Source organism: Podarcis filfolensis (assembly GCF_964270895.1).
Source record: "Podarcis filfolensis genome assembly, chromosome: 4".
NCBI lineage: Eukaryota > Metazoa > Chordata > Lepidosauria > Squamata > Lacertidae > Podarcis > Podarcis filfolensis.
The window spans coordinates 30,619,571-30,637,205 of record NC_139607.1 but is presented as its reverse complement, the minus strand read 5'-3'; the positions used below and the strand labels follow the sequence as shown (position 1 = coordinate 30,637,205).

The window sequence follows — 17,635 nt, the reverse complement described above, 5'->3', positions numbered from 1 at the left end:
TAGATAGAGCGTGGGCGGCAGAACGTTGCGGGAAACATGCGCGCGCACGGGGCGGGGGGGTAAATGAATAATGAGAGGAGTAACTGGTAGGTAGGTAGGCGGGCGAGGTAGCGCGCGCAGGCGAGGCGAGACAGAAGGAAGGGGGCGGAGCTGGATGCCGGCGGGTGGGGCCAGCGTTAGTCCCCCAGCCCGGCTGCGCTACGGAGGCCGCGGGTTCGATACCCGGTGGGGGTTGTAGTAGTAGTAACAATAGTAGTAGTAATAATAGCAATAGCAATAACAGCAGCACCGAGGCGGAGTTCTCTCCTCCGCCGCCGCCTCGTGGAGAGATGAGCCTTTCCCCGAAGGAGCTGTCGAGCCTGCTGAGCATCGTGTCGGAGGAGGCCGGCGGCGGCACCTTCGAAGGCCTCTCCACCGCCTTCCACCACTACTTCGGCAAGGCCGAGCACTTCCGCGTGGGCTCCGTGCTGGTGCTGCTCCTGCAGCAGCCCGACTTGCTGCCCACGCCGCCGCAGCGCCTCACCGCCCTCTACCTGCTGTGGGAGATGTACCGCACCGAGCCGCTCGCCGCCAACCCTTTCGCCGCCATCTTCGCGCACCTCCTCAACCCCGCGCCGCCCGAGAGAACCACCGCCAGCAGCGCCGCCGCCGCCGCCAGCGCCGCCACAGGCCCGGCCGGTGGTGGTGGCGGCGGCGACGACGGCGAGAGGCCTCCGCTCTCAGGTACCGCCGGCCGAACGATTCTCCCCGTGGGGGGAGAAGAGCGGTTTCTCCTCAGCAGCAGCGCCTCCTTTCCCACACCTTAGTTGTACGTTTGAATCGGGGTTGGGGGAAACCCGTGGCCGTCCGGATGGTGCTGGGCTCCAGTCCCGGTGATCATCATCATAATCTAATACTAATTACTACTACTAGCTCCCACATCTGGAGGGCCGCAGGTTCCTCACCCCTGGCTTAAAGCGGAATAAATGCATTTTTCCGTCTCCCCCATCCACCACAAGTATGTCAGGATTTACGGTGTTGTTTTTGAACTCCTTTCTTTCATTTAAGTTACTACTTGTCCTGTGCATGTTGATTCAAAAGCATGTCCCGTTGAGTTCAATCAGGCTTGCTCCCCCCAGCCCGTGAATGTACCTGTACAGTATAGGATTGCAGCTTTAGCCCCAGTGATTAATAATAATAAAAATAATAATAATAATAATAATAGTAATACTTAGAGCTCCCACATCTGGAGAGCCACAGGTTCCTCACCAAAGACTTAAAAGGAATAGATGCATTTTTCCTCCCCACCACCACAAGTATGTCAGGATTTTAAGGTGGTTTTTTTGAACTCCTTTCTTACCTGTGATCCCTCCACCCACATCATTTTCATTTCAGTTTCTGCTTGTCCTGTGCATGTTGATTCAGAAGCATGTCTCATTGAGTTCAATCAGACTTGCTCCCATGAATGTACCTGTATAGGATTGCAGCTTTACTCTCTTGTTGTCGTAACTTTGGGATTGGCTTTGGATGTGTGTGGCATGCTTTTTTTGGGTGGCCCTGATTTAATGGCTGTCATACTGCCTTCCTAATCATCATTGTTTATTCTCAAGTAAACAGCACCCATCACTTCCCTGTTCAGACAAGTCACATATCATCACATATAAGTGGCCAGAGCCCCTGGGGGAAAACACCCTTGTGGAATATTACAAAACGTTCATGTTTCTAGCATGCTGGCTGTGAGTAGGGAAGGGTTTTAGAGGGGTTTAACACTTTTGTGTTAGGTGATCTTGAACCCACTGGGTAATAGGTACCCATCTTGCAAAGTGACCCCTCCCTGGTTACAGTGCATAGGCTCATCTAAATTTAGGTGAAAACTTGTGATGCTTACACAGATTGGAAACGAGGAACACTTAAAAAAAAAGTAATTAATGTAAGCTACCTTGAAAAAAATATTTGAAAGGCAGGGTAAAAATGGATTAAATAAATATATTTATCTAGTTTAATATTATGGCTTTGTAAGGAAAAGTGTGTATGCATTCAAGCATGATGACATTGATAGCCAGTCATGCCGTCTCACTAAATTCACATGCAACAAAATACAGTAGTACCTTGGTTCTCAAACTTAATCCGTTCCAGAAGTCAGTTCCACAACCAAAGTGTTCCAAAACCAAGGCACGCTTTCCCATAGAAAGTAATGCAAAGTGGATTAATCCGTTCCAGACTTTAAAAAACTCCTAAAACAGCAGTTTAACATGAATTTTACTATCTAACGAGGCCATTGAGCCATAAAATGAAAGTAATAATCAATGTACTGCAGTCACACAATCAGTAGCCGAACTGGGTTCCACACAGTCACATAAGCAAAAACAAAAGAGCTGCAAATACAAAAATGCAAAATAAATAGCAAAAGCAGACAGACCTCAGCGTAACACTCAAAACGGAAGTGTGGCACTCAAAATGGAACATGTACGGCTTCCGAAAAATGTTCGCAAGCCAGAACACTTACTTCCGGGTTTGCAGTGTTTGGGTTCCAAGTTGTTAGAGTACCATGGCGTTTGAGAACCAAGGTACCACTGTAGATATTTGTGTGATCATAATAGATCCTTTTTTGTAAACAAGAATTATATATGTATGAAAATCAACCAGTTTCAGTGGTTTATTAAAGCCAGAACTTTGAATTGTGTTTAAGAAGCCAGGGCCTGACTTTGGCAATAGTGCCTTCTGTCATAATTAAGTCTCTTATTAAAAATATAAGAGCCCTGCTGGATTAGACAAATGACTCATCTAGTCCAGCATTCTGTTCCCACAGTTGCTAGTCAGATGTTTGTGGGAAGTTCACATGCAAGATTTGCACACAGTAATCCACTTCTGCTCGTGCTCTCCAGTAGGTTAGAGACTTACTGCTTCTGAAAGTGGAAGTGGTACATGGCTGTCATAACTAGTAGCCATTGATAACCTAATTCTCCTTCCCCCAAGTGAGGTGCGCCTGGCTCATTGACTTTCAGGACAAATTTAAAAACATTCATGTTTACTTTAGGTATTTGATGGCTAAAAGACACTGTTCCTGGTAACCTTGAGATCCTTAGTTGAGAATGTTGTTTTAAAAACAAATTTTAAAAACTTTTATCACTGCTGCTCTGGGCTCCTTTGAAAGAAAGGTTGGGATATAAATAAATATGCCAAGGAAATGTGTAAAATATGAGGACAATGTAGCAAAAGTACCAGTCTAAAAGGTTATTTTAAAAGTCTTTCAGAATATGTAAGTTGAGGTGAGGAAAATTCATTTTAAAAATACTGTTCTAATTCTGAGTATTCAGTTACTGTACAAACAGATGCTGTTTTAGCTAGTTTAATTTACAGCCAAACAAAACTTTCTGTTTTTGGTTGTATGTTTATACGTAAATCACTTGCATTTCACGTAAACCCAGTTGTTAGAGAAGAGTGCAAAATATTTCTACCCATTTGTTACATCAAGTTAATATTTGTATTTCAGTATGTATAAAGTACTATTTTTAGCACATGAAATCCTGAAATGATGTTGCCTTTCCAGGTTTTCTGCCTCCTATAACCCCGCCAGAGAAATTCTTTCTTTCCCAGCTGATGTTGGCCCCACCTAGAGAGCTCTTCAAAAAGACCCCAAGACAGATTGCATCAATGGATGTAGGAAATATGGGCCAATCTGTGGATATCAGCGGTCTTCAGCTGGCTTTGGCAGGTAAAAATTTATTGTTCTTGCTGAGATCTGATCCTGCTCTAAAATGAATGACATTTGCACTACCTTTGTTCTTGTGCTAAGTGTGCGTAGAAGAGTCGTAAGAGAGTCGCTGTGTTCTTGTGCTTGCAAGCTAATGTTTGTATTTTTATAGTACGTGTTTACAGTACTTTGCTGAATTTGAACATGAATTCGTCACCCTGAATTTGTCAGTGTGTGGCTTTTAAGAAGCAATTATTGGCATGCTGAAAGGTGGAATAATGATTCTTTCTGGTCAGCGGTTGTGTATTCTGGCAGTTCTGCCTCTAAGATGTGGGCAAGAAAAGCTATTGCCAGAAAGAACAAGGAGAGAAAACAGTTGATTTAATTGTTCCCCCTAGAACACTACTAAGGTGAATAGGCAAGGCACTCTGCAGGAATCAGAATGGAACTTCCATGTTGTTAAACAAAGAGGAACAGAAAAAATGATTCGAACTTGATTTACACTTGGACAGTTGATGTTAAAACAGACTTCCTAACTTTTACAGAGAGAAGTTGAGCTAACAGTATATTTTGATTGCATTTTGCTCTTCACACTGCTGGGATAATTTTTCAAATAAATTCTCATTTTGTGCTTTTTGTAGCTAGTTTTGTCACTAAGCTTCTTGCCAATTATGTGTCATATGTTGCTCTGGAAAAGGAAAAGTATTCTGGCAATGTACTGTGTTAAGTACAAACTGTTTATTTGATGGAAGACTTAGTTGATTAAGGATCAGTGACCTCTATTGAAATCAGATTTTTTCCAGCACCCTCCCTTTCAAATCAAAGGAGACTTCCTGGAATTGACAAACAAGGGGAAAATACTGCACTAAAATATCTCAATTTATTTTCAGTTTGAATAGTGAGTAATGCTTTCCCCTCTTAACTTGAAGATGTTTCTGAGGTCATATTTTGCTATTTCTAGAAATATTTTCAGGCATTATTTTACATATCTGTTTAGAATATGATATAAAAAGTTGATGTATGTGTACATGAGTAAGAACAGGCTTCCTCAACCTCGGCCCTCCAGATGTTTTGAGACTACAATTCCCAGAATCCCTGACCACTGGTCCTGCTAGCTAGGGATCATGGGAGTTGTAGGCCAAAAACATCTGGAGGGCCAAGGTTGAGGAAGCCTGAGTAAGAACTATAAAATACACCCAGAGCTCTTTTTTACAAAAAGCCTTTGCTGTGTCAGTTTCCAATTCTGAAAAGTATATTAAAATACGGTTTGTGGTTCACAGCTGTGCACACAAATTGCTACCTAAAATTACAGTCAAGGGACCACAGATTCATACTTAGCACCAACCCTGCCTCCGCCCTCATATTGTGTTTGTGTGTGGTCCTCTCCTTGATACTGTGCTGAGCTCTGGAAGCAATTGGAAAGCACTGCAGAATTAGAGAGAGCCTCTTCCATGCCTAGAGAAGAATGACAATTCTCTCAGAACTTGTGCTTAGCTCATCTCAACCAGTGTTGGATCTCACAAGTGCTTTTGTGAGTTCTCGATCTTAGACTTGAGACTTAGACTCTTAAGTTCTCAGACTCTTCCAAACAGTGCCCTTGAATTACAGTAAGCCATATTACCTTATTGTGAGATGGGTGCATAAAAAAGTAAAAACAGCCTCTGATCAGATTTATAGTTCATGATGTCTGTTCAAACTTCTGAATCCTGATTCTTGAGGTTACTCATGTTGAATATGGGTTTCATCCAGTGGTGTTGCTCAGTTGACAATTCTGTTTTACTCAAGATCATATGCACTGAACATTGTGTTAACCATTTTCCCTTCTAGAACGTCAGTCTGAACTGCCGACACAGAGTAAAGCGAGTTTCCCCAGCATTCTCAGTGACCCTGACCCGGATTCTTCAAATTCTGGTTTTGACAGCTCCGTTGCCTCCCAGATCACTGAAGCTCTAGTGAGTGGACCAAAACCACCTATTGAAAGTATGCATTACTTTCTGTAATCTTTCACCCACTTACAGCATAAGATAGCTATAACATTAGTTACAATCCCACCACTTCATTTCTGTATGTGATTGTACTGATTGTAGCAAGCTTTAAAACTTGTAAAAAAAACCCCTGCTTGATTGCAAATGAAAGAATGAATGCTTTTCTCCAAAGCAATGACCAATGGGATGTGCCACAAAATAATTTAGGTTGATTTCTCCTGCACTTCGTTTATTAGAATAGCTGAGTTGGTCTGATGCTTTTAACTTCTGCAGGTTGAGGGTCATAGAGTCCTGTTATATTGCAAACATATCCTAAATGAAAATAGTTTCTGTACATTGGCCTGGTTTGCAGGTCATGCTAAGCAAAACCATGTTTTAGCTCCCAGGAAGGAGATTGTGGCTGCTTGGCTCCTCCCTGGTCATTTTGCAGCTGCACTGCACTGAGCTAAACCATGGTTTGGCTCAGTATGTTGTCCAAATCCAGGTTTGTTTATGGTTAGTCTCTCCACACTAACTATAAACTAACCTAGGTTTGTAACCTTAGTTCTAATAAGTAGTACAGTGGTACCTCGGGTTAAGTACTTAATTCGTTCTGGAGATCCGTTCTTAACCTGAAACTGTTCTTAACCTGAAGCACCACTTTAGCTAATGGGGCCTCCCGCTTCCGCCGCACTGCCGGAGCACTATTTCCGTTCTCATCCTGAAGCAAAGTTCTTAACCCGAGGTACTATTTCTGGGTTAGTGGAGTATGTAACCTGAAGCGTATATAACCCGAGGTACCACCGTACTATGGTTCAGTCCTGTGCTATATTCTACCATTATTCTAGCTATGAATGAAGACTTAGGACTCATCTGCACTGCGCATAAAGCCGTATCATCTCTGTAAAAAAGTCACAACTTCCCTCAAAGAATCATGGGAACTGTAGTTTGTTGAGGGTGCTGAGAGTTGTTAGGCGACCCTTATTCCCTTCACAGAGGCAGAGTTCCCTGGGAAGAGGAATTGATTGACAAAACGCTATTGAGAACTGTTGCTCTTTCAGGGGAATAGGGTTCTCCTAACGACTCTTAGTACCCCTTTAGTGTCTCCAGAATTCTTTGGGGAAAGCCATGACTGTTTAGAGTGGTAGGAGACTGCTTTGAATGAATAGTGAAGATGGGGCCTTATACTCTAGTTTATACTATCAGATTTCTGAATGGATTTGTAATTTCCCATCATGCACTAAGTGTCGCCGTAGAATTCGTCCGGATCACCATGCGACAGATTGCCCACAGGTTTTTATGGTGGTTTATCTATTACCCTGTTTTGGAATTGGAGGTTTTAGGAAAGTTCTCAGCTGCAAACATTGCACCACTATCATATCTGAACTATCACGATTGTTTCACGGAGCCTGACAATATGGCATAATGTATTTCATTATGTGTTCAGAATGTAATGCTTAGGGAGAAGTGAGCATAATATTTAGTAGGCTTTCTGTACCAGGTGCTTTCAGATTGATGATATGAATGCAAATTATTTTCCCAGGCCATTTTCGTCCAGAATTTATACGACCCCCGCCTCCACTTCACATTTGTGAGGATGAGCTCGCTTGGTTGAACCCGATAGAGCCAGATCATGCCATTCAGTGGGACAAGTCAATGTGTGTGAAAAACAGTGCCGGAGTGGAAATCAAACGAATCATGGCCAAAGCTTTCAAAAGTCCTTTGTCATCAGCACAGCAAACGCAGGTGTGTGTATAGTCAGGTGGTACATAGTCCAATTCCATTACTGTGCATTTTCTAATGTGAGCTTAAAGTATCCTTAAACTTGAAAGTAGTATATAGTATTGTCACCTATATTTTGTTGTGCCTTGTTAAGTCTTAAGGTGTCCATTTATTTATTTTCCCTCTGCAGCTCCTTGGAGAATTGGAGAAAGACCCCAAGCTTGTTTACCACATTGGCCTCACTCCTGCCAAATTGCCTGATTTAGTGGAAAATAATCCTTTGGTTGCTATAGAAATGCTGCTTAAACTTATGCAGTCAAGTCAGATAACGGAGTATTTTTCAGTCTTGGTCAACATGGACATGTCTCTGCATTCAATGGAAGTTGTCAATCGGTAACTATTTGTCTACTTTAGATTGCTTTGTTGGCATTTTTGAATGAGCTTGATTTCTAGTATCCATGCAGCCAGTTTGGTCCCATCAAGGAACAGTATCCTGGGTGCCTGTATATGAATGTTGGTGTAGTTCAGTGTTTTGCACTCAGTTCTACGGACAAAGTACATGAGATACAATCAGAAACAGAATTGCCGGATTGGTCCAAAGGATTTGGACCTAATCCTTTACAATGCTGTCATTAAGGGTAGGTTTAATTCCAGCCCACCCTTTGCTTTTCCAGTATAAGAAAATGGCTGCAGTGGGGTGAATTGGCAGTGTTAACTTTCCTTTATCTCTCAGATTTAGTGTTTTGGCCTCCAGATTCAGGGACTACATAGGGGCAGGGAGGTATATTGTGTCCTATATACAGAGCATGTGGATGAATTGCATTTGTGCACATAAACAGGAATCCCTACAGCATTTGGGCTCTCCATATACATGAGCCCCCTTCCCATTCCTGTCCTAATTTTGCTAGTTTTTAATTAAGCTCATGAAATTGGAGAGAATGTCATGACAGTGGACCTGTGGATAGTTCAGTGGGGAGCAGCTTTAGGAGTATTCCATATCCTTGGATTCTTCTTCCTTTTTGTATTCTTTGACAGCCACAGTCATTGGAAAGAGCCAGTGCAAGCTCAGAGGAAGATACCCATCTATGCACTTTCAGGATGGTAGAAACCAAACAGCTGGCTGTTTGTAAATGTTATTGAGCCTCTGTGTCCATTCCTATGAAGGGACAGGTGGCGTTTTAAATTGGGGTGGTGTAGTGGGAAAGTAAACATGTACAGCCACTTCATGTTCAGCAAATGTATAACCATCCACAGTGAAAGAGGGTCGTTATCCCATTAGTTGTGATTGACTAGTTCTTAGTAATAATCTCTTAAACAATAATTCCTTCCCAACTTCAGTACAACGTACTATTTTAATGTGCTTTAGTGATGCATTGTTAGTTACCATGGGCATTTCTTAAAACAAACAAGGATAAAAGGTTTTATAAATGTGTAGCACGGCAATTGACAAATCCATTAATTTAAAATCGGCTCATTCTTTCCCTCCCACTGACTTCATTCTAAAGACTCAGGCAGAGAGATCAGCTCAGAATATATGCAACTGTAGAAGAGGGATATGAATGAAATGAATAATCATACTGTACCATTAAAAAATAAACCATAAGATTGGGGGTGGGTTGAAATTTTAAGCTGACTTGTGCACAAAGTAGCCCAAAGGAAGTATCAGCCCTACATTTTGAAAGAATAAATTCTCTTTCTGATCTTTTCACACCTGCAGTTGTATATTTCCTTTTCGCACTTCTCATGTTAATATCACACCATAAATGTAGGAGGCTGTGTGAACATTTGCAAAAATTCATTGTAACTAAATTGTAGTTGCTAAGGAGGTATGGGATCAACTCCCACCCCCCAGCATAGAATTGATGGGTGATCTTCTCATAGTTAATCAACTATTTTCCGTTTCCAACAGTCTTACCACAGCAGTTGATCTTCCTCCAGAATTTATTCACCTTTATATCTCCAACTGTATTTCTACTTGTGAGCAAATTAAGGACAAGTATATGCAGGTAGGTTTTTGGAAGCATTTCAAAATGAGAAACTATTGAAATTCTGGGACTGGTTCACCCAGGCTTGGAGCGGGGGATGAATATCCTTATGAAACCCGGTACATAATTTGTACCTGGGAATTTGAAATATTTGCCTTGCTCATGGAGCACAGTATTTTGGTGTCTTACTGTTCTTACTATTCCATACTTTTAAAGTAGGGGTGGCTAATCTATGGCCTTCCAGATATTGCTGGACTCGTTTGCATCGCCTCCAGCCATCTTGGCCAGGGTCCAAGGATGAGCAACACCTGGAAGGCCAAAAGGTCCCCCACACTTATTAAAGGTATATAAAAGGAACAAAAAAAAGAAGAGGAAAGCACAATCTATTTTTTAGGGTTATTTTCCAAGCAATTAAAATGAAATACTCTAATTCAATCTGTGTTTCTGAATTGTGGCTTTTAGTAATAAGAAAACCATTGGATGATTGAAATTGACACCTGGGCTGGGGGATTTTTAAACAGGCTACTTATTGCAGAATTTAAAAAGTGAGGCCTGTAAATTTTAACTAGCTTATAAAATGAACAGTTTTGATCTTCTTAAAAGAGATTTTATTTCCCTGAAGCTACTTTGTGAGCTGCTGCTTTGTTGGGTCAACAGTCAACATATAGTGTTAGCACAAGTTTGTCGTCTCCATTACAGTCATACCTCATGTTACGTTTGCTTCATGATACATTTTCAGGTTGCGTCCCACGGCAACCTGGAAGTACCAGAACGGGTTTCTTCTGGGTTTCGCCGCTCGCACATGCGTGCAAAATTACGTCATGTGCAGAAGCAGCGAATCGCAGCCCGCTTGTGCGCAGACACGCTGCTGTGGGTTGCGTTCTATTCATGTTGCGAACGGGCCTCCAGAACGGATCCCATTCGCAACCAGAGGTACCACTGTAATTTCAGTGAGCCTACTTTGAGTAGAACTAACATTAGATATAACCCATGTGTCGTCTATGTTTCAGAACCGGCTAGTACGACTTGTGTGCGTCTTTCTACAATCCTTGATTCGGAACAAAATAATTAATGTACAGGACTTATTTATAGAAGTGCAAGCCTTTTGTATTGAATTCAGCCGGATAAGAGAAGCAGCTGGCCTTTTTCGATTGCTGAAGACACTTGACACTGGTGAAAATCCTTCAGAGATGAAGACTTCAAAATAATACTTCATTTGGAAGAATGCTTTATATCGGATTAGGATTCTGTATGATTTTTGTATAGTTCACTATTTGCTTGCAATTAAGATGCTATTTGTGCTGTATTAAATATTGCTTTTTCTTGCTGGAGAAGTTTGAATGATGTTGATGATATTGAACCTAACCTACTATTAGTGTGGCCTGAAGTGTTCATTGGAGAGCTCCCTAATGCAGGTACCCATGAAAGGCTTCAGTGATCTGTCACAAACTCACAATGCAGGAGACTGTTTGCTCTCCTTAGTTAGTTCCTGTTTCCACTGACTTGGCCTCAGCATTGAGCACTCCTCAGAGATGCCTCTTTGATTGGATGCCAGGATTCTGAAAGAGGTACAAAGAGATGTCACTAGCCTCCATGGACCTTCTTAAAAATTCCACTGCTCCATAGCAGGCCAGCCATGTGAGATAATAAGTACTGTATTGCTCTGATTGCTAAGATACTCGATTCCAGTAAGCAAGTGTTGTGTTAGCATTTTAATGTACTTGCTTATCGGAGTTAAAGAAAAATAATCAAACCTATCGCAACACACGTGAAGGGTATTGTTTGCCTTACAAGGCCGAACCAAGTTGAAAAAGCTGCAGATTTTTACCTGAGAAGCAACGGTGAGAAATATTTTTGGGATGCTGCTAACTTCATCTTCCCAAGAACAATATCTGAGGTAGGCCACTCCCTAACTGGCTGCTATCAAGGACCCGCTTTCCCCATGGCTTACTGCTCCAACAGTTTCCATAGGCTGCAGCATCCTGAAAAACCTGAAGGTTAAAAGTTCCTCAACTGCATTACACAGAAACCCTTCCAAATTATTTCTGTTCAGCTCATTTTAAGAGTTAAAAAGGGCTCAACTCTGAGGATTCTGCAGAGGGGGAGAAATGAGCTCTGTAAGTGCTTTGAATTCAAAAGGTCCTATATTCCATCTACATTCCATCCAGAATGACCTCGCTCAGCAGATTCAGAGCTACTTCTAGACAGCAAACAGTGGGCTGGGTGAACTAATGGTCTGTTTGGTTCAAAGCCTAAGTTCTTTTTTTAATGGTTTCAGCCCAGCCCTTGAGTCCAAAGGTACCCTTTGCAGAGAGAGTGTAAAATTTAACTTTGCAATTGGGTACAGGATCTGGTAAACTCAAAATAGGGCATGAGAGCTACTTTCGTTGTAGCCCCAGCAAGGCAACAGAGTGCCCCACTGAGCCAGGTACCTTGTTCTCCTTAAATCTATAGAAGTAAACATTTCCAAAGCACAATGAAGTGAAAAGTCCCATTACCTTCACCTTAATAAATAACAGACAAGTCACATTATAAGCATTCAGAAGTTGACATTACAGTTGCATCCAGTGTCTGAACTGATGGCTTGTAGCAGACCCTCAGCTCCCACAAGCATCCATGGACTGCATGGAGAGATGGGCAGGGGGCCCCACCTGTCACCTGCCTGATGTCAAATTTGAGTTTGAACTCAAGATGCCCAAGGAAAGGAGTTTGCCAACTTCAAAGCCCACATTTGCATTGGCAGGTGCCACCTCTAATTCCAGCAAGGCTTACATTGGGTGTCAAATTTAAAGGTATAATAGCATGCAAGCCCCTTGGCCCAGGACAAAATAAGAGCACATTTAAAGAATTCAATGTGTTCCTTTGCAGCAGCACCATTACGTATCTTAACACCTGGTGTCAGGTAGGCACAGCTTGGGGAAAAGCCTTTTAGGAAAAATAAGGTCTATTTTGATTCATGAGCCAGAGGATTCCTATGTCTGCTTTACCATTCTAGTTCATTTTTCCTGACCATAGGGAAAACTTGAGCAGTCTCATCTAGAAAAATCCAGTTGCAACACTTAATAGCTGAAATTATGCTGACAGCAGCTAAGGGAAGGATTTAGAAGTGAGGATGCTGAACATCTATGTTTGGGATAATTCTTATAATTTCACTTACCAGGCAAATGTTGATCTACAAGTGGCTTTTAGATGCAGGCTTAAAAATCAGGAAGGGGAACAGGCTAATGATAGAAATACAGAATGAGCTAAGTACTTTCCACATTTTTATTTATTTATAGAATGTTTTATCCTGCTCTTTAGCCCAAAACGGCTCCCCACAAAGCTTAAAGATTGATGAAGACAGTCCCTGCCCTCAGGCTTACAATCTTAAAAGACATGACCAAACAAAAAACAAAAAAGTCGACTAAGGTGGTAGAGGTAATAAACAATGATAACCAGTTATTCATTGGAAACTTCAAGGAGAACTGATGGAGTGAATGCTTACCAGGTAGCAGCTGACAAGAAAGGAGGCTGTCTCCTTCACTGAGTTGTCCTGCTCCTGTCCTCCCTTTGTCATCAGCTGAAGGAACTACCATTTTTATTTCAGCTCAAGCAAAAGCTTCAATGTGCCCCTCACCCCACCACTAGAATGTTCAGCTCGAAAAAGGATTAAGCACATTGTACCCTGGCAAGATTTTTGGTAACGAAGGGTGCCATGTTCAATTTTAGTCTGTAACAGCAACCCTCCACAATAGAAGTATTCTAAACAGTTACACCGTTTCTGCAGAGACTATGTAGGCAACTTGCTTTTTAAAAAAGAAAACTTGAATTTTGCTTTTAAGAGTGTGTAGAGATTGTTTTATACATTAAACTTGAGCCACGGAAACTGCCTTGTAAAATTAAAACCAGGCTCAAGCACAAAACCCTCAATAACCTCAGTTTTGTACAGCAACAAGTCAAACTGTTATCAGTAGCTTTCTGTTCAGGAATAATATTAAACTACTTCCAGTAAATGGACACACAGGCCTTTTCAGCTGACAGGACACCACTATAGCAGAAGGCCCCACTTGAAACAGGGCCGGTCAGAAACACTTTTAGTTTGTTTTGCTGCCAACTGTCTTAAAAAACTGGACACTCAAAAGGAGAAAAGTCAGCTTTCGTTATTTCCAATTGGCTTATTTTGGTTTAAGGCAGTTTACCTACTACTGTACTTCAAGCCTTTTTTAAGGTGCATTTTCACACACACATTTTAAATTAAACCCAGTGCCCTATATACAAAATGTCCATGTCTGTCATATGAGACAACACCTGCAGGCAAGTCAATCTTTTTCAGACCACACATGGAATCTTTCTGCCTTAAAATAGTTGAAAGAAGGGATGTCTCACAGATAAAAATTAAGAATGTAGCAGCAGTAAGTCAGCGCCGAGTCCGTGTGGGCAAGTTCCAGAAGAGTTTGTCGGGGGACGGGACGGGACACCTAGATGAGAAAAGAAATGAGTTGTCGAAACAATTTCCGTACCACAAGTTAGCAGGAACAATTGTTCAAGCACATAGATTGTCCAAAGTCAGGGCTGAACGATGATCCAGGGAGCTGTGCTCAACACACAGAAAGGAGAATAAGTGATTTTCACCGTCCCCCACACAACTCCCTGAAAATTTTGCAAGAAAGAGGGGGAAATCACTTCCTCAACTTCTGCAGGTAGGAACCTCTGCTAGATCGCAGACCTCTTCCATTCACAGAACAAGCTACAAGGTTTTTCAGCTCGGTGCCTGAAGAAGGGGACAGGGAAACCTGTTGCCCATCAAAATGTTCCAGGACTACAACTCCCAACAATGCTATCAATGGCTACAGGCCACAAGGGCTATGCTATGCTTCCACCAATGGAGATAGGATGCCTCTGAACACCCTTTTTGCTGGGAATTGATGGCATTCAGGCCCTGCTTGCTTTGACAGGCACCTGTGGGAGACTCTCTCACACAAGATGGCAGCTGCAACTTGCAAGCCTGCACGCCTGGTTTGCATAGCCTGGCCTATAGGAGCAAGTTGGAAGCCCATCCTATTCGAGGATGTCCCCCCGCCCCCGCCCCCCACCACCAATACACTGCAAGAAAGGAATTTAACACAGCTAAGTCCACTGTTCTAACCTCTGGCCATCTGCCATGCAAGCAGGGACTGATGGGAGTAGGAATCCAGCACCTTTTGGAAAGCCGCAGGTTCCCCCCACCCTTGTCTTAAAGTAGTATATTGCCAGCGACAATTAAGGAATTGCTCTAGGCAGACATGTCTACAAAGAGTGCCTAGGCAGGGGTATTTTAGAACGTTAGTCAAGGCAGGCTAATCCTTGGGCCTAAAGATGCTGCTCAAACATAATGGCACCATCCCACATGCAAGGAGGGAAGATTTGTAAGTTTCCATTATTGGGTTTCCCCAAACTAAAACCCCCAAACCAGGTTTCATTGTTGGCTTGCTGACTTCAGACTTCTCCCATTTAGCAAAAGGGAAGGAGGGAATGAGAAGCACAAGGTCAGTTGCGGATACATCTGAATGCAGCATCTATCCGTACTTAGGCGATTTTGACCATTTGCAGGCTAGAGATAGTCTAATTTTAAAGTTCACATAGGCCTGTCATTTTACTTTGTGTGACGTTACTGAGGTCAGACGAAAAGGTCGCTTCAGGAAGTTTTGTCATCGTGTCTTTTAGAGAGAAAACTGTTAGCAAGCACTGCAATTCGGCCTTTTTTGTCATCACTCCTCAGCAGCACACAAAGCCATACAGAAATCGAACGATTAGCAGCCCATCTCAGAAAAAAACAAACAATTCTAATTGTCCAAGGTCAGATGCTGTGTTCAGATTATATAATTTGCTTACTTATAATTTACTTTAGATAATTTACCTATATAATTTGCATAACTGAGTCTGCTTCCAAGATGCCTATTTCATTCCCTCCAATATTAGACTTTGGGGTGGGGATGGATAAAGACATGGAGAGCAAAAAAAGCTAACAGAACAGCTCTAGGATAGGAAATAAATTGCACATAACGCAGAAATCATACCCTGTTGCCATGGGAAACTCTTCCCTTCCCAGCAGACACCACCTGCATGTTTCTACACATCTACCTACAGCCAAGTTTCCAAGATGCTATATTCAGAGAGGGACAGGTAAAGCACATTTAGTGCCTAACAGCTAGATGTGGACTCCATATTCCAAAACTCTGGTTCACATGCGCCGTTAAGTTTTAATATGACTGTTATTGGCTGCTTTCGCAGACCTTTAAGAAAAAAATCCAGGAAGAAATGCAATCATAAACCCAACTCTTTTTACAGGGGGGAAATGTAGTTGGTACTCACCATACTGCTTTCTCCGAGGCAGGTGCTACATTGCAAATGTTAGGAAGGATCTGGAGACTTTCAAGGCACACAAAAAACGACGTTCTACTTTTTCCGCGATGCTAAGCTGGAGTTGTGATGTGCTGAAAACAAGTAACCAAGTAACACTTCCGCTTTGTGCTAAGGATGTAGGGAAAGATGAGTGACTGAACAGTTCAAAGGCAGTTCCTTTTTGAAAGCAGCATCCATATTGTTTGAAGACGCAGGGAGTAGTCATGGCATGGTCCACTCCATTAAGTGCTGGCTGTAAGATGCAGGCAGGTCTTGCAGAGGCCAATTTTAATGCATGACATGTTGGCTGGGTTACTCTCGTCACAGAAGGTGGCGAGGTCCCCAGAATATTTTGGTAGGATTTCTATCAGAATCTTCACCCTGTTTCTTCCTGCATCTGCCCCCACCCATGTTTGAATTCCTCTTCCCCAAACTTGAAAATACTGAAATTAAATACTGATCCAATTTAAGTACTAGGTTGCGTATTTTCTCTGACATTAAAAAAAGCACCTTACCAAATATCTAAGTTTAAACACGGTGCAAAACGTTTCTTACAGACTTGGCGGTATGATTCCGTACATTCATTTATAACTATTAGAATTCTAAAATGTTCATCCAACGCTTAAGAGAACTATAAATACACAATTCACCATTTTCCTCTAGAGCTTATTGTATATAGATTTACCTGAAGCAGAGGTAAAAATTAAACAGTGCAGTGGTATCTATTTTGTACACTTCAGGCTTAGTGCTTTTCAACTACTCTAAGGCACAATACTGCTAATCTAGCACAGTAAAAAACCCAGTAACTATATTGTGCAAACCTCTACTTGGAAGCATCTAACAATCCTTTGCATAACAGAAACAATAACTTTACGAACATCTCAGGAATGAATTAAGGTAGAGAAAAATCCAAAAACCGCATACAAAAAAACAACAGTGAAGGGAAAGAGTGGAGAAGAGTTTAAGTTAAATTACTCTCCATGTGCAACATGAACAACTGCTGCACCACTGTGTTTCACAGTCAAAGGTAGCTCGTTTGCGTTGCCCGAGGCACTAATAGATTGCCTGCCAGCTACAATAACTGTGTGGCACACCTTAAAGTTATTGACCTAACAGGCAAATGAAAAAGTCATCAGGTTTTTCGGCAAGCACGTGGCAGAAATTCTCAAAACTACTGGAATACTTTGCAGGTCCATATTATGCACTCAAAACACAATTTTTAAAAAGTAAACCTCAGTGTTGCATATGTGCTATATGTACATTTATCATAAATCACCCACATTTATCTGTTAACCTGTGCAATTTGTAGTCCTAGTATTGATCCTGTAATAGCTGTTCTAGCACAGAGATTACTTCTGAACTTTTTACTCTTTTTCCAGGGGGAGTTTTCACTTGGGAGCTCCCTTCCTTAACTCGATTTGTGTCCCTACAAACCAAGGGACAAGGAAACCAAGCGAAGAAAGAGAACCTGTTTCTTACAAAAGAAGTTGCAAAGGGAAATCTCCATGGAAAAAGAGCAGCAATCTCAACAAGTGCCAAATGAGCTTTTTAAAAATAGGCCAGTTTTCTAAGTAGCAACAGATATTTTCCCTTCTGGTTCTCACCAAGCCTCCCAAGCTCATAAATTTGTCTCATTTCTCAACTCTCATTTTTGGTCAAAAGAAGGAACTCATACTAGAGTTATTGCATTTTGTATCAGGTATTACTCTTCTTACCAAGCAAAGCCTCTAGTTATTAGCCCTTTTGAAACATGAATTAGAAAAGTAACACATTTAAGCTAGACACAAGTCCACAGCATTTAAACAAAACAAAATAGACATTTCGCTCCCAGTTCAAACTGTCAAGCTTTCATACAGTGTTTCCATTAGACAGGTGTTCTTCAAGTCGATTATCTCTGCCATCCGTTTCTAGAAAATACATAACATGTTTAA

The 17,635-nt window shown here is 41.8% G+C and overlaps 2 protein-coding genes across 3 annotated transcripts in view; one reads left to right on the top strand and one right to left on the bottom strand.

Annotated features, from left to right (window-relative positions):
- Positions 1-13: 13 nt before the first annotated feature.
- CNOT11 (CCR4-NOT transcription complex subunit 11) lies at positions 14-17,244 on the top strand. The gene is given in 8 exon segments (XM_083610765.1): positions 14-175; positions 177-723; positions 3,530-3,694; positions 5,501-5,653; positions 7,181-7,383; positions 7,550-7,752; positions 9,269-9,365; positions 10,355-17,244. Coding segments are annotated over 8 exon segments (1,587 nt in total). The 5' UTR covers positions 14-154; the 3' UTR covers positions 10,553-17,244.
- RNF149 (ring finger protein 149) overlaps positions 12,595-17,635 on the bottom strand; it is a 17,798-nt gene continuing 12,757 nt past the window's right edge. The window contains exons 7-8 of one of the 2 annotated variants that reach the window (XR_014547238.1): positions 15,675-17,611; positions 12,595-13,801 (exon numbers count right to left, since the gene is read on the bottom strand). Coding sequence is in view for 1 of the 2 variants with exons in the window: in XM_083610874.1 (XP_083467000.1) it covers positions 17,553-17,611 (59 nt within the window). In the remaining variant the exon portion in view is untranslated. Of the gene's footprint in view, positions 17,612-17,635 lie in introns of both variants that reach the window. The other variant, XM_083610874.1, reaches the window with a different exon arrangement.